Source organism: Scomber japonicus, chromosome 8, assembly GCF_027409825.1.
Source record: "Scomber japonicus isolate fScoJap1 chromosome 8, fScoJap1.pri, whole genome shotgun sequence".
Lineage (NCBI taxonomy): Eukaryota > Metazoa > Chordata > Actinopteri > Scombriformes > Scombridae > Scomber > Scomber japonicus.
In genome coordinates, this window is record NC_070585.1 from 10,064,077 (window position 1) to 10,077,707 (window position 13,631).

The following is a 13,631-nucleotide window of genomic DNA, read 5'->3' on the forward strand; positions in this document are numbered from 1 at the left end:
TGTTGAATCTTGTCAACTATTAATTGTCAGTATAGTTATAATATACTGACATTGTAATATATTAAGAACATAACTTCCCACTGTACAATTAAGAAAGAACAAATTATTGGTAAGTCTATTTTAGGCTCTATTAGTGACCAAATGCTGTAAAAATGCAGACTCATTCTTTAAAAAAATGAATAAAGATTAAAGGTTTGAAAGATTAATTAAAGACTTATTTTTTTGCATATTGGGTTACAGTGAACTTACAAAGTTGTATGAAGTCTGAAGCTGATTTATAAAACCGCCAGACTGCCAGCTAAGTGAAAAATACCAAACTGCTGGTAAATCTGATCCCAATTGCTAAGGTAATTGTAGCTGACTGAAACAACATATTGGATGCTAACAATGTTCAAATTTCAAGAACAAATGTAACATGTACAGTACAAATGGACAGATATGAGTCATGGAAGTGATTATGTCCAGGAGATGTTAGAGCAACAAATGTATATTCTCCCTGGTCTGGGAATGTCATGTATGCTTTGTAGAGCGGTTCAGGTGTCACATGTTTTTGCTTATTCCTGTGAGCACACAGGCAGGGACCATGCTATCTGTTAACATCTTTATAGCCTCTTTACAGCCCCTCTGAGGAACTGGAGCTCCCTCGACCTCATAAACTCTGCATGAGGTTGGCCAGAGTCATGACCCCTGGGACTCTGTCTGTGTATGTGTGTGTTTGCTCACATGTGTGTAAGAAGGGGGGTTGATGTCAGATCAATTGCAAGTCGATATTTTTTCATCTCCCCTTTTGTGAAACACAGATAAAAACACCCATATGGGAACCAGGCTTCCCATGGCATCGGAACTACAGTTTGTGCTGTTTTGAGTCGAGGGGTTAAGGGACTTATGGGTTTGTGTGACTGTGGTGTTTATTTCAACAAGCCCTGCCAAATGTTCCCTCCAACATAAAGGAAAACACATGGAATATACTGACTCTGTTCAAAATAGAAAGTGGGAATGTTAAAAACCTGGGGAATCGTGCAACATTTTCTTCACACAGCTTTTAAGGAAAGATGGACATCTTGTTACAATAAGCTGGGAGCCAATGCTAGAGCAAGATGTGACGCTAAGTATAGTCTCGTCTCACATCTCTCAAGGGTCCCCCTTCCCTTATGGGTCCCCCTTCCCATATGGGGCCCCCATTCCTGACAGCATCCCACACAAACAGCAACTACTGTATGTTAATATTCTGAAAATTACTTTTAGACTGGGCTCTGTCATGTTGACCGGAGCACTCTCAGAATTTTCTGGAGCAGCAGAGAGGAAGCGGGGCTCACAACTCTGACCTCTCACTTTTAACCCCCATGAGCCAGATTTTCCACAGAGGACTGTGTGAGGGTTTTGGTTTGGGTTGGTTATCTTCCCAGGGTCCAGCCAGTGGGGGAGACCACCACTGTCAAATAAACACATTTATCAGCAGAAAATATAAACATTACAATTATGTAAGTAATTTAAGGGTGTTTATGAATGCTGTATGTTTACTTCAGCAGATCTTCCTTTTTATATGTGTGCGCCATGTGCCCATGTACTGCGACACCCAATTTCCTCTTCTTTTTTTCCCACATGCATGTGTAGATAAAATCAGACGTTTGCTGTTCACCCTGTGCAACGGAAACAAACTGCACATAATGTGCGCTTACAACTTGTCACTGTTTGTGTCATCCAAAAATTTAATTGTGTAACTTTTTGGTTGCAGCAACATCCGTTGTTATATAACAATTATATATATAAATTCAGTTTAATGAGGGCAGAGGAGAGAAAAGAGACTTTTGACAAACTACAGTAGCAAAATAAATAAATAAAGACTGAAAAAATAATTGGCTGGAAGATTAATGTCCACTAAGGGTTGTGATGTAAGTTAGGGTTTGATGCTCTCTGCTCCATTGCTCTCCTTATCTCCTGCCTGTACAGACACTGCCAGTAACAGAATCCCTGTGTTTGGATGATCAGACGAACACATACACACTGTGTTTTGACTGTTTATCACACAGCCTCTCAATATGATCATCCAACACGCAAAAAAAGAGGGCCAATGTTTAGACTTGGTAGCAGAATTAACACTGCAACACTATTAATACATGCTATGAATGCCTTAACAGTGAAATAAGTTTCTACATGAGCGCTCCTGTCCAATTGAATTGATTTTCTGTGGATAGGATAAGATGAGAATGTTGACAAAGGTCAAAGGAGGGTAAATAGAAGCAATTCTGAGATAAAAACAAGTGAAAGTAAGACTGACTGTGTATGTTCCAAACAGGGCTTGTTCATTTTAAATATTCATGTTTTATGTTTTATTTTTATTCATGTTATAGTCATGTTTTAATTGTATGGAGGATTAGCAGTGGTGGAAGACATAGTCACATACTTTACAAAAAAGTAGAAGACACACCACATTATGATATAAGTTAAAGTCCTGTATTAACAAATCTACAGACTGGACTTGTTTCTCAATGGATATTTTCATGTAATGTTTTCTTTAGTCTAGGACTAGTCTTAATCTCTGTTTGAGACTAGACCTAAGAGTTTACAGCCATACTAGCTGCTCTGTCAGGCTCTATTGATCTAAAAGCTAACTCTGTATGGATGATTTAGATGATGGGAATTTGGTCGTGAACTAAAACGTTCGGACAAATTGAAATCTTTGACCAGACAATAGCGCTGGAGGAACACTTAAAGGATCGTATTTGTGAAAAATAATTCTGGGGCGGGATATTTCCAATGTGGGTTCCAAACTATATGGCAATCCATCTTCTGTTGTCAGGACATTTCACTTATAAATACAAAATCTCATGGTGAAGACATTTGATCGTCAAAGACCTCCATTACCCTCTGGGGACCATGAATGTCTGTACAAAATGTCCTGGTATTCTGTTTGATAGTTGTTGAGATATTTCAGTGTGGATCACGGGCTGACACTACCCCTGGCAGTTTAAGTATTATCAGTGAAATGTATTTAAAGTATTAAGCAGTGAAAGCTCTCATTATGCAGAATATCCTTATTCCTCCCTTCTGATGCAAATATAGGCAAGCAGAATTTTAATGTTGTAGCTGGTGGAGATAGAGCTAAACCATTTTATATGCTGTTGGGTAGTTTAATGTATAGGGATGTATGATGTTTTATACACTGATCATATTTTTTGAATGCTACGGTTAGGGGTTAGGGGTTAGGGGTTAGGGCTTGTAATGTAATGTTTGTAATTGTAGCTGACAAATAAATGTAGTGCAGTGGAGACTTCCTGATGAAATGTATTAATAAGGAATAGAAGCATAAACTGAGTACAGTACTTTAATGAATGGACTCAATTACTTTCCAAATCTGGATTATAGTGGAACTGTGGTTAGACAAAGATCTGTTTTTGCTGTCTATTTCTATCTATTTCTGTTGGAACGGCATGACATTATAAATCTGTTTTTAGTTTTTGTAAGTCATGACTAAGGGCCAATGGGTCCTTGGTGTGTGTGTGTGTGTGTGTGTGTGTGTGTATTAGAACAACTGTGCATACCCAGCATGCCAGTGAAAGAACACATTATAAAGTTTCTGTTTTAGTAAGCACAACTATTTTAACAGTTGTGTGACATAACAGCACATTCCATATTTCTCACGTGCTGCACGAACGGCACTCTTCATTTGAGGCCTTCAAAATCTGCTGCTTTCTGTCCCATCCATCCTCCTCACCGTCAGCGTTCCCACGGCTATTAGAACATGTCATATCCTTATAGATACTCAATGGAGCAGAGTGCACATCTGAGCGTGCATGTAAACATAGGCGAGCATGCTGCGTTGATGCAAGCATGCCAGGCCTAGATTAAGTACATCCAGTTGCACAAGTATTGAAGCATAGACGCACACATGCGCACGCGCACGTATGCACGCACGTGTAAACACAGAGAGAGGTGCATGCTCACACTGTTGATCAAAGGAGCTGTGATGTAATCAGTCTGCCAGCTTTGCATGCATCCCTCATTAACATTCACCAAAGGCTTTAATGAAAAACCACTGGAGGGAATCTCCGCTTTCTCTCTTATTTTACCCTCCTCTTTCTCCTTCTCATCTTCTCGTTCACTCCCTGCAGTATCTGCTCGTCCTCCTCCTCATTCATCTTCCATACTGCACCCCCCCCCCCCCCTTTCCCTCTGCCCCAGTGGCTGGCTTGACTTCCGCTGAGCCAGAGTAAATATTTCCCATGGCTTATCTGACCGCTGGCAGAACGAATGTGACAGTAAGTGTGAGGCCCTGCTAATTAACGCACAGCCTCTGTTCCTCAGGTCAGAAGCCCCAGCGGGGACAGTTATATGTGACACCTCAAACACACTGGTGTCCTATTCATTATGGTCAGGTATGACACATGCTTGTGTGTCCGCAGTCAGTGGAGACATAGCTACTCTAACAAACATCTTGATTTGTTTTCTCAATTTTGGCCTTTCATGGTATCTGGGAGGGAGGACAAAAAGGAGGGACGGAGTAAAAACACAGAGTTACTGTTTCCCGCTCTCTCTTTCTCTCCCTCTACAAGCTGGCTTGTGTCCAGGTACAGTCCAGCCCCTTGGTAATGATGAAGGTGTGACGTGTATGCAACTTCTCCGTTGTGCAAGCATCAAGGGGCTCTGGGGGGCTATAAGACCCCCAACCTCATCTGGTTTTTCAGAGCCTCTCAGTCTGTTTCTCCACACCACACACACTACACACACACACACACACACACACACACACACACAAGCACAGAGGCATGATACAGTCTGTGCAGCTTTCTCTTAGAGGGGTCGAGGAGCAATTGTCAAGATATGGACTTTAGCCAAAAGAAGCATTGAAAAGCGCCTGACTGCTTGGACTGGACACCAATCACTGCAGGTAAAACTTATTCTTTAAAAATGGGAAATTATACATAAAGTCTAAGATATCACTTTAAGTAAGATATCAATTTTAGTTTATTGTGTTTCCATGTCTATTCAACTGCCTAAGAATATTTTTTATCTATTGTTACTAATGGGAAAGTTATAAGAAGATGTTATTTCTCTTTTTTTTTAGATTGCCTGCTTTAAATTCTATTTGTTGTTATTATTTCTGTTATTAATAATGCATTCCTCTGGTGGTCTGGATTAGCTTCACTGACTTTTATGATTGCTGTAAAACGATTCAACCTAAAATTAAGCTGACAGTTTTTTTCATCTGAAACATGAATGTTTCAAAAAAGTTGTTTGGGGCATTAAAACAAAATAGATGTTTCTGTAGAATCCAATAAGCAGCATGATCCTTGCAACCCCTTCATATGTATTTCATTAGTGGACAATATCAAGAATGGTGTAATATGTTTTCCAACTGATTTGTTATCAAGTAAGACAGCTAATAAGTGCCTGAGCCAAATACTAAAGATTACTGTGTAGGGAGAACGTTTTCGTCATCCATAAAAGGCAGTCAAATATTAAATGCCCTCCTGTTTTGTTTGATTTCCAGCTGACCTTGGACAACTAAAAGAGGGGAAGTCGAATTGTGTGACGCAAGGGTACATCCAGTTCCATAATGTCAATCCCAAATGATCTCTTCTTTTTCAACTCCACCTCCTCCCCTTACAACACTACGGAGATCTATCAGAACTCCTCTGTTTACCCCTGCGAAGACTGGTCTCCTATACCCATGACCACCCTCATCCCCTCCATCTATAGCGTTATCTGCGTGCTGGGCATCATAGGCAACGCCCTGGCAGTGTGCGTGTTGGCTTATAACAGCACATCGAGGAGAACTGTAGCAAACACTTTCATGCTTAACCTGTGCATGTCTGACCTGCTGTTCCTGCTGTCTCTCCCGCTGTGGGCCGTCTACTACTCTAAAGGCTACAGTTGGCCCTTTGGCCGGGTGGCCTGCAAAATCTGTGGCGCTATTCTTAACCTGAACCTCTACGCGTCTATCTTCTTCATCACATGCATGAGCATGGACCGCTACCTGGCCATTGTGCACCCACTCCGCTCCCAGAGTGCACGAGACCCTAAACGTGCCAGACTCACATGCATCCTGGTTTGGGTTTTGGCATGTGTATGCATAGCACCCACTTTGGCTCTGAGGGACACTCGACACCTACCGGTGCTTGATGTGGAAGCTTGTGTGATTTCCTATCCTGATTACGCCTGGTATCTGACCCTGGTCTGCATCAAGATGGTTCTGGGCTTTCTGCTGCCACTGCTTGTCATCTGTTGTTGCTACTATGCTATTGGGAGACATTTGTTGTCTGATACAGGACTGGTAAGAATGCAGAATCTGTCACACACCCCCAGCATGCCCTCTTTTAAATCACTAGAATCCCAAGAGAGCTGCCATAAACCAGAGAGACCCCCGACCCCCTGTGTGAACCCCAGCTTCAGTGGGAGCAGACCCCTGGAAGGCAGAGGACTGGAGAGGGTGTTGTGGACCGTGGCTGCAGTTGTCCTGGCGTTCTTCCTTTGCTGGTTTCCCTTTCACTGCGTGACCTTTTTGGACATACTGAAGAGTGAAGGCTGGTTGGACAGCTGCTGGGTAGACTGGACCATCCACAACCTCACCCCTCTGACCCTCTGTTTGGGCTTCTCCAACTCAGCCATCAACCCTGTGCTCTACTGCTTCATTGGGAACCATTTCAGAGGCCGTCTTGGGGGCCTCTGCAAGGGCCTGTGTGCGTCATGTTTGAAGACCCGTGGGGAAGATCACAGCCAGAAGAGAGGCTCTTTCAGCACAAGGCTGAGCTCCTTCTCCCGAAAACTCAGTGACCTGAAAGACTTGGCGATTGTTGAGGCCTCTGGTCCTGCCTAGAGGTCTTTCCACTATTTACTAGTCTCACACCTCAAAGAATGACGCCATCGTCAAGTGACTGCTGAATTCAAATTAGCATGGCCATGTGAAATGGAGATGTTACTGTAATAGACTTTCAGCAGAGCAAAAACACTGCCCTACAAAGACAGAGAGCAGTAACTAAGTTTAGTCTAAAGAATTGAGGCTGGTTTGGCAAACTGTGCAACCAAGAGATAAACTGTAAAGTGAATGCCTTTTTAGGCAGATGAGGAGGAGGACAAGGCAGCGCTCTGTAGGTGGAAAAAGGCCAAGTTATTGTTATTGCACACAAACCTTTTAGTACATTCCTCAAGAGTAAGCACCTCACGTCACTACACAAATTTGAATGAATATTGTGACAATTTATCTTTGAATCTGCCTTTGGACAAACAAAGGATGTAGAGAAAAAACCTTTACAGGGTCAGCTGAGATAGCAGTATTACTTCTCTAAGCTAAGCTAACATTTTAGCAGTAGTTTAGCTGCTTTTTTATTGTCTCCACCATTCTTGGATTAAGTTACTCTTGTCTTGTTTATATGAGATGACAAACTGAATTCCTAAGATGTTGGAACAATTAATTTTATTAATAACAAAACAGGTAGAAGGGAATTACCTAGGTCAATCAAGCTTTAACTAGATGTGGCTATCTAGAGCTTTTCTACAGAGTGCTTTTAGCTCTCTAGCTAGTTTTGTTTTGCAAACTTTACTTGCTGTTCTCCTTAAAATTAAACATTTCTATAGCATAATAATATTCTATATGGTAAGAGAGATGTCAAAGACTTAATTTTGACCACATATGTAGTTGCTATATTTTGGCTGTATGGGGCAAAACAGGCCAAATGAGGAAACAGATACAGGTGATATACAAAGAAAATCATTTACCAGTTGTACCATTGCAATACTTTTACTCTTTTGACCGAGATATTATGTAATGTGTAATGTTATGTGTAATCATGAAACTTGTAACATTTTATTGCATTATTCTTTAAAGAGTAAAATGAAAATACTGCATTTCTTTGAATAAGAAATAAAGTGAGCAGATATTTCTCTAACAATGTCATTTCTTTGCTTCATATAATTCCCCAAATTCATTTCTACTGCTCTTCCACAAAAACAAAACACCACATTTTCTAGTTCCACACATGCACCAATTTTATGAAACCCGTTCCAGTTACAATTTTTACGTTCCTTTTCCCAGTCTTACCCTCTAGCAGCTGTGGTTTAGAGCTCCTCTGCCCTGGGAATGAGGGCTTTGGGATTACTGTTGGCCTGGCAGATGGACGTTTCTCCTCTTTTCTTCCCCCCCAGCATGCCTCACATAGATTCTGAAGATATCAAGGCCAGATATCATAATCTCATACTAATGTCTTTATGATGCATTCCAGTCCAGCCACTTGTGTTGGTTGAGGGAGCCGCTAGCTAATCAATGATGTATCTCTGTCTGCTATTTGTGTCCAGTATAGATCCACTGCATTCTGCATTGACCCTGGCTTGCCTGTCTGTGAGCTGGGAGCCAATGGAGTATGTCAATTTGTTTTTGCACTGCTGAAGGCCATGAGAGTGAAATGCACAAGAAGGTTGCTAGAATGTTTTAGTTTAGTGGTTCACAAACTTTTTCATCTCAAGGAACCCTAAACTGTCACAAACTAAACCACAGATCCCCATATGATGAGATTTTGTCCCTGGGTCCCCCACCTAATAAGATTTGTACTTTTAGATGTTTTACAACAGACATTGAAATTCTATGACTAAATTAATCATACACTATGCCATTGTGTTACTTATGGATGGAATTATGATGAAAATTGTTCTCCTTTTTGCTGGGGTTGCCCTGGAACCCTTTTACAGACACATTTTGAGAACCACTCTTTTAGTTAATGTCTCAATGGCTGGGAATGGTTCCTTTTTCTATTTTACCATATAAAAAACTGGCAGTCTGGTGTTTTTACTGATTAATATGGCAGCATTATTCACTCAAAAGGGAAGAAAATTCAAAGGCTTCTTGCAGTTGATCATTCCACAATCATTCTTTCCAATGTGTCCACTGGATGGCGCTGTAGTGCTGTAGATGCATTAGGTAAGATTCCACTGCCTGCTTATCCAGACAGAGCCCCTAAGTCCCACCGCTCATGATCTTTCTGAGCTGAGGGAAAGATGGCTCTGACACAGACTGATGACTCATGTAGGCTACAGTTCTGAATGTATAAAAACACTCAACAAATCCTGCATTAAAGAGAGCCACCGGCTCAGAGTATAAAGAAAATAGCTCAGTCACGTATGTCGCAGCTTCTCAGGGTCTTTCACAAGAGCATTTTTGGCGCCCGAAGGACGCCATGTAACCACGGTGTGAATGAAGGCCGTGAAAACCTTGAATATACATCTCAACAAGACAGATGAGCTTGAAATACTAAACACTGTGCCGTCAGCCTGATAAAATATGCACAGCACGTCCCTGCAGAAAACATTCAACATTTTAATCACCAGATACTTAATTTGACACAGCAGAACTTTCCTACTGACAGGACAGATTGCAAGACGAGTTTGTTGTAGCTCTCACAGTATGTTCATGCACACAGCTTCATTAGCTGATTCTTCACTGTTGAGTGGAGCAGGTGTTATTGTCCTTGATGCCAAATCAATAAGACAGACAGATCAGTGTCATGTGACTGAGAACATGTAGCCTATGTGGACATGTGATGTAATTTTTAACATGTCAGATTTGTACAATCTGAGTATGCCCATGTAAATTAGTCTTATTTTTTTCCTTTATTTTATGATAAGCAACAATAAAATATTTGATTACATATGTATAAAAAATTCCAGTGAAGAACAGTACATTTAATCAAATACTATATTTTTCTTCTTCTTCTTCTTCTTCTTCTTCTTCTTCTTCTTCTTCTTCTTCCTATTATTATTGTGTATACTATATTGAGCACAATTACTTTTACTTGAAGTTTTCTATTAAAAAAAAAACTAATGCAAATTGCTGTAGCGGGATTTAATTTTTTTCCTCTTTCCAACCCCATTAATCATCTCTCGACTCCCCAGATAAAGTTTATCTTGCTCCACCTCAAACAGCTAAAGCTGCTTACACATTAAAGCATCAGTACTAACAATCTAATAATGTTATATCTAACAATATATCAGTTAGAGAGGCCATTGCTTTGCAGAATGAACAATTAAATTTGTTACTAGAAGTTCTAAATACTTCCTTAGTTGCTGATTTTATTTTTCTTTTAAATGTAGAAGTACTTTTTCTTAGAAGTACTGAATACTTGTAGATGTTCACTATAAACTGTACTTCACTAATAATAGAAAATAGGGTAGAGACAGACAGATACAGGCAACCTTTGGTAATGAAAAAACAAAGTGAGTAATTCAGCAGAAAACAGAAAGTCACTGAATAAGCAAAATATGTTTTCCTGTGTGAAAACGGTGATATTACACTGACTTAAGTTTTAAAGAATCCCTCCCCTTTGCTTTCTATTGTTATGGAAATTTTCAGTTAGAATCTTTGAAGTTATTTCCTGTTGAAAATACAATCATTTCCTGAGAGATACACAAACCCACATTTTACGTATGCGTGTGCGTATGAGCTTTAAGAGAGAGAGGGAGGATGAACATCAAGTCATAAGAGGTTAGAGGTTAGCGTAGATAGAGACACTACCAGCCTGGGTGAAAAGGTGGTAAATCAGAGAGCTCACTTGCTACAGCTCGAGCTCCCTAACAGACATTTAAAAGCAGACAGAACCAGTATCAAATGAGTTGCTGGATTCCCAGTCTGCAGCTTGTACAGTGAAGACCAAAAGGCTTGCCTGCAGTAAAAAGTTGAAGGTGAGACACACTGAGAGGGGAGAGTTGGGACTTGGGAGCAGAACAAAAAAGCAGATCCGGAGAGGATTGGTGTGATGGAAAACCTGCCTGTCTACCACGGACCCATCGGCAAAGAGGAGGGGGAGAGGCGTCTGGCCCAGGACGGGCGGGAGGGGTGCTACCTTATCCGCAACAGTGACTCTGTTCCTGGTGTCTTCTGCCTGTGTGTGCTGTGAGTATAAACACAGATTGTTCAGTTTCTCTCTCTCTCTCTCTTTGCCCTGCTTCTTTAGGCCATCGCTTCAATTTCTTGTAATCACATCATCGCATTTTCAACTATTCTAGACGTTATTGATCCTCTCACATTTGAGAAATACAAGACACACAAGACGAAAACAAACCAGCTGATTGTTAAGTGTCTATTATGTTCTCCACTGTGGTCTATTAATCTGTATGAAATAAATAGTCCCACAGGAGCAGTGATTGTGATAGTGCCTGTTTCATTAAGCTTAAAGATGAACTCAGGGTCAAAGGTCATTATGTGTGTGTATGTGTGTGTGTAGGTGCAGAGGATATGTCTACACGTACAGACTCTGCCAGGATGAAGGAGGCTCATGGGCTGCAGAGGTGAGACTGTTTTTTCCTTCTTTTTTTTTTTTTGAATCCATGTATTGCTTTTAGTCAAAGCTGACAGAAACAGCTGCACATCCACTTTGCTCTGGTTGGTGTTTATTACTGTAGCTCTAGAGGTTGTTTTTGGTGCCAAACTAATTCAGGAAGCTGTAAATTTTTTGGGCAAACATGGTTTCTGAGGAGTGACAGCACTGAGAAATGGGTGCGTTTCTTTCCTCTTTTTTTCAGTAACACCCTGAGAGATACTACCCCCACCTCCACGCCCACTTAAATTTAAGACGAGCACGCCACAGCATCAGCATATACTCCAGGGATGGGGAGGAAATAGAGAATTGCATTTGACAGCTTTTCTGATGGGATATGTAATTGAGCAGTGAGGTTTTGGCAAACACCAAGAGATGTGGATGTATAGAGACATCTGAAGGCTATGTCTCTCTCTCTGACAACTAAGCTTGATGCTGTTGTAACTACATTTTTACCTCCGCTCATTTTTACTGACAGCATCCACCAAACAGATAGAGGGAGCGAGGCTTGAATTACATGAATCTCACTACAAGCTCGATAACAGTTTACATTATTCATGTGCTATATCAATCACTTTAATGAAACATTTGAGGGAACAGAGGTAACACTTGTGGTCGGCGACAGAAACATGCGCTGTGCTTTGCAGTGGAAAGCTCTCTCACACTCTTTTTGTCTCTCTCTCTCTCTCTCTCTTTCTCTGTGCCTTTGATTGAATGATTTTAAAATACAAAGACTAAGATTTTCAGAGTGATTGATAACACAGAAAGAAAACAAATAACGCCTTTAAAAAAGAAATCCGTACTTGACAAAATTACAGTACTTTAGATATAATGCTTTATAGTCATGAAACATTCAACGCTGTGGTGAAAGAGGAAAATTGATGTGTGTTATCAATTAGAAATAATGCAAAAGCTCCCTGAAAGACAGTTGATAAAGTTACATTTCACCAGATAAAAAATTGCTCGATGATCACACACACACACACACACACACACACACACACACACACATCCCTCTTTGCTGCAACACAAGATGAATTCTGAACAAGATATTATATTTGTACTGAAGCTGCAGACCATTTCTAATAATGATGTTTGTGTTGTGTTCAGTCAGAGGTGAAGCTGTCGAGATAATAGGATGCTGAGCTGATTTCAGATGTCACACATGAATCTGAAATAAATACTCTTTGTTGACTAAGAAAATATTTAAAAAAAAACAACCTCTATTTTCATTATTTAGCTTTTAAAGCTGGTGTATATTTCCCATCTATTCACATAGATAGAATTTTTTTGCTTATTATTGATATGCGTCTCAGTCTGGACCAGTGGATTGGATATATAAAAATATAACTGGCTCGACTCTGTCTACTCTGGCGTGTCTTATTTCCTTTATAAGGTGAATCTGTGTGAGAGCTTATGTCAAACGAGTCATGTCTCGTCCTCTTTGTTTGTTTCCCCCGTGGAGGTTTTGATGTAGGGATGGAGATGCTGAATTCTCCTCTGCCTTCTTTTTTTTTATTTTCCTCTAGACCACTCCTGGTGTGACGAAACGATATTTCCGCCAAATCAAGAACTTGATAGCAGCTTTCCAGAAGCCCGATCAAGGAATTGCCATGCCTCTGCTCTTCCCTGTCACCGCTCAGAGTCGGGCACAAATGCACACAGAGGAACAGACAGCCAGTCATAGCCTGTCACTGACACACAGCAGCGACCCAAACACTTACCTCCAGCAACGGCCGCATGCTGCTAAGGGACACAAAAACAGGAACAAGAAAGAGGTGCGGCAAGCTTTGGGTTAGGGAGAAACCCTGATCTTACCACTGACCTAAAAAGAAACAAAAATGCCATCTTTTCATGATGCCTTGTGTCACCTTTGACATGCTGTAAGCAAACTAAATGTCACATTTTTCTTTTACCTCATGGAAACATTCCAATTAATCAGCTTCTGTTTGTTAAATTCGAGTCATTTAGGTCTTATGACTCAGAGCTTTATATATTCGCAGTATTTTTTTCTTCTTCCTTTTTTTTTGTGGTGCATATGCAGTACAGAAACTGCCTCATAACTTTCAGGGATGTGATGTAAAATATTCAACTGCATGAAACATTAATATCCATTACTGCATACATAAGTTGACAACAGATATTGTGCTCTGTTTTCTTAATGCAATTCAGTGATGTGAATGGCAACGAAAATAAATGATATTGGTTAAAATAAACTCTTTCAATGAGGTCATGCACACACACACACACACATACGCGCAGGCATACACACCACACACGAGGCTCCGTCTGAACATATAATACGGAACAAAAATTCAATTTGACATA

At 40.5% G+C, this 13,631-nt stretch overlaps 2 protein-coding genes across 2 annotated transcripts; both read left to right on the forward strand.

Annotated features, from left to right (window-relative positions):
- Positions 1-4,700: 4,700 nt before the first annotated feature.
- Positions 4,701-7,882, forward strand: agtr2 (angiotensin II receptor, type 2). Its single transcript, XM_053323317.1, has 2 exons — positions 4,701-4,888; positions 5,492-7,882. Exon 2 carries the CDS (start codon positions 5,558-5,560, stop codon positions 6,815-6,817), a length of 1,260 nt encoding a protein of 419 aa, XP_053179292.1. The 5' UTR covers positions 4,701-4,888; positions 5,492-5,557; the 3' UTR covers positions 6,818-7,882.
- A 2,555-nt stretch (positions 7,883-10,437) lies between these two features.
- On the forward strand, positions 10,438-13,458 carry LOC128362551 (SH2 domain-containing protein 1A-like). The gene is made up of 3 exons (XM_053323333.1): positions 10,438-10,879; positions 11,211-11,274; positions 12,833-13,458. The coding sequence occupies exons 1-3, from the start codon at positions 10,743-10,745 to the stop codon at positions 13,100-13,102; spliced, it is 471 nt and encodes a 156-aa protein (XP_053179308.1). The 5' UTR covers positions 10,438-10,742; the 3' UTR covers positions 13,103-13,458.
- The last annotated feature ends 173 nt before the right edge of the window (positions 13,459-13,631 follow it).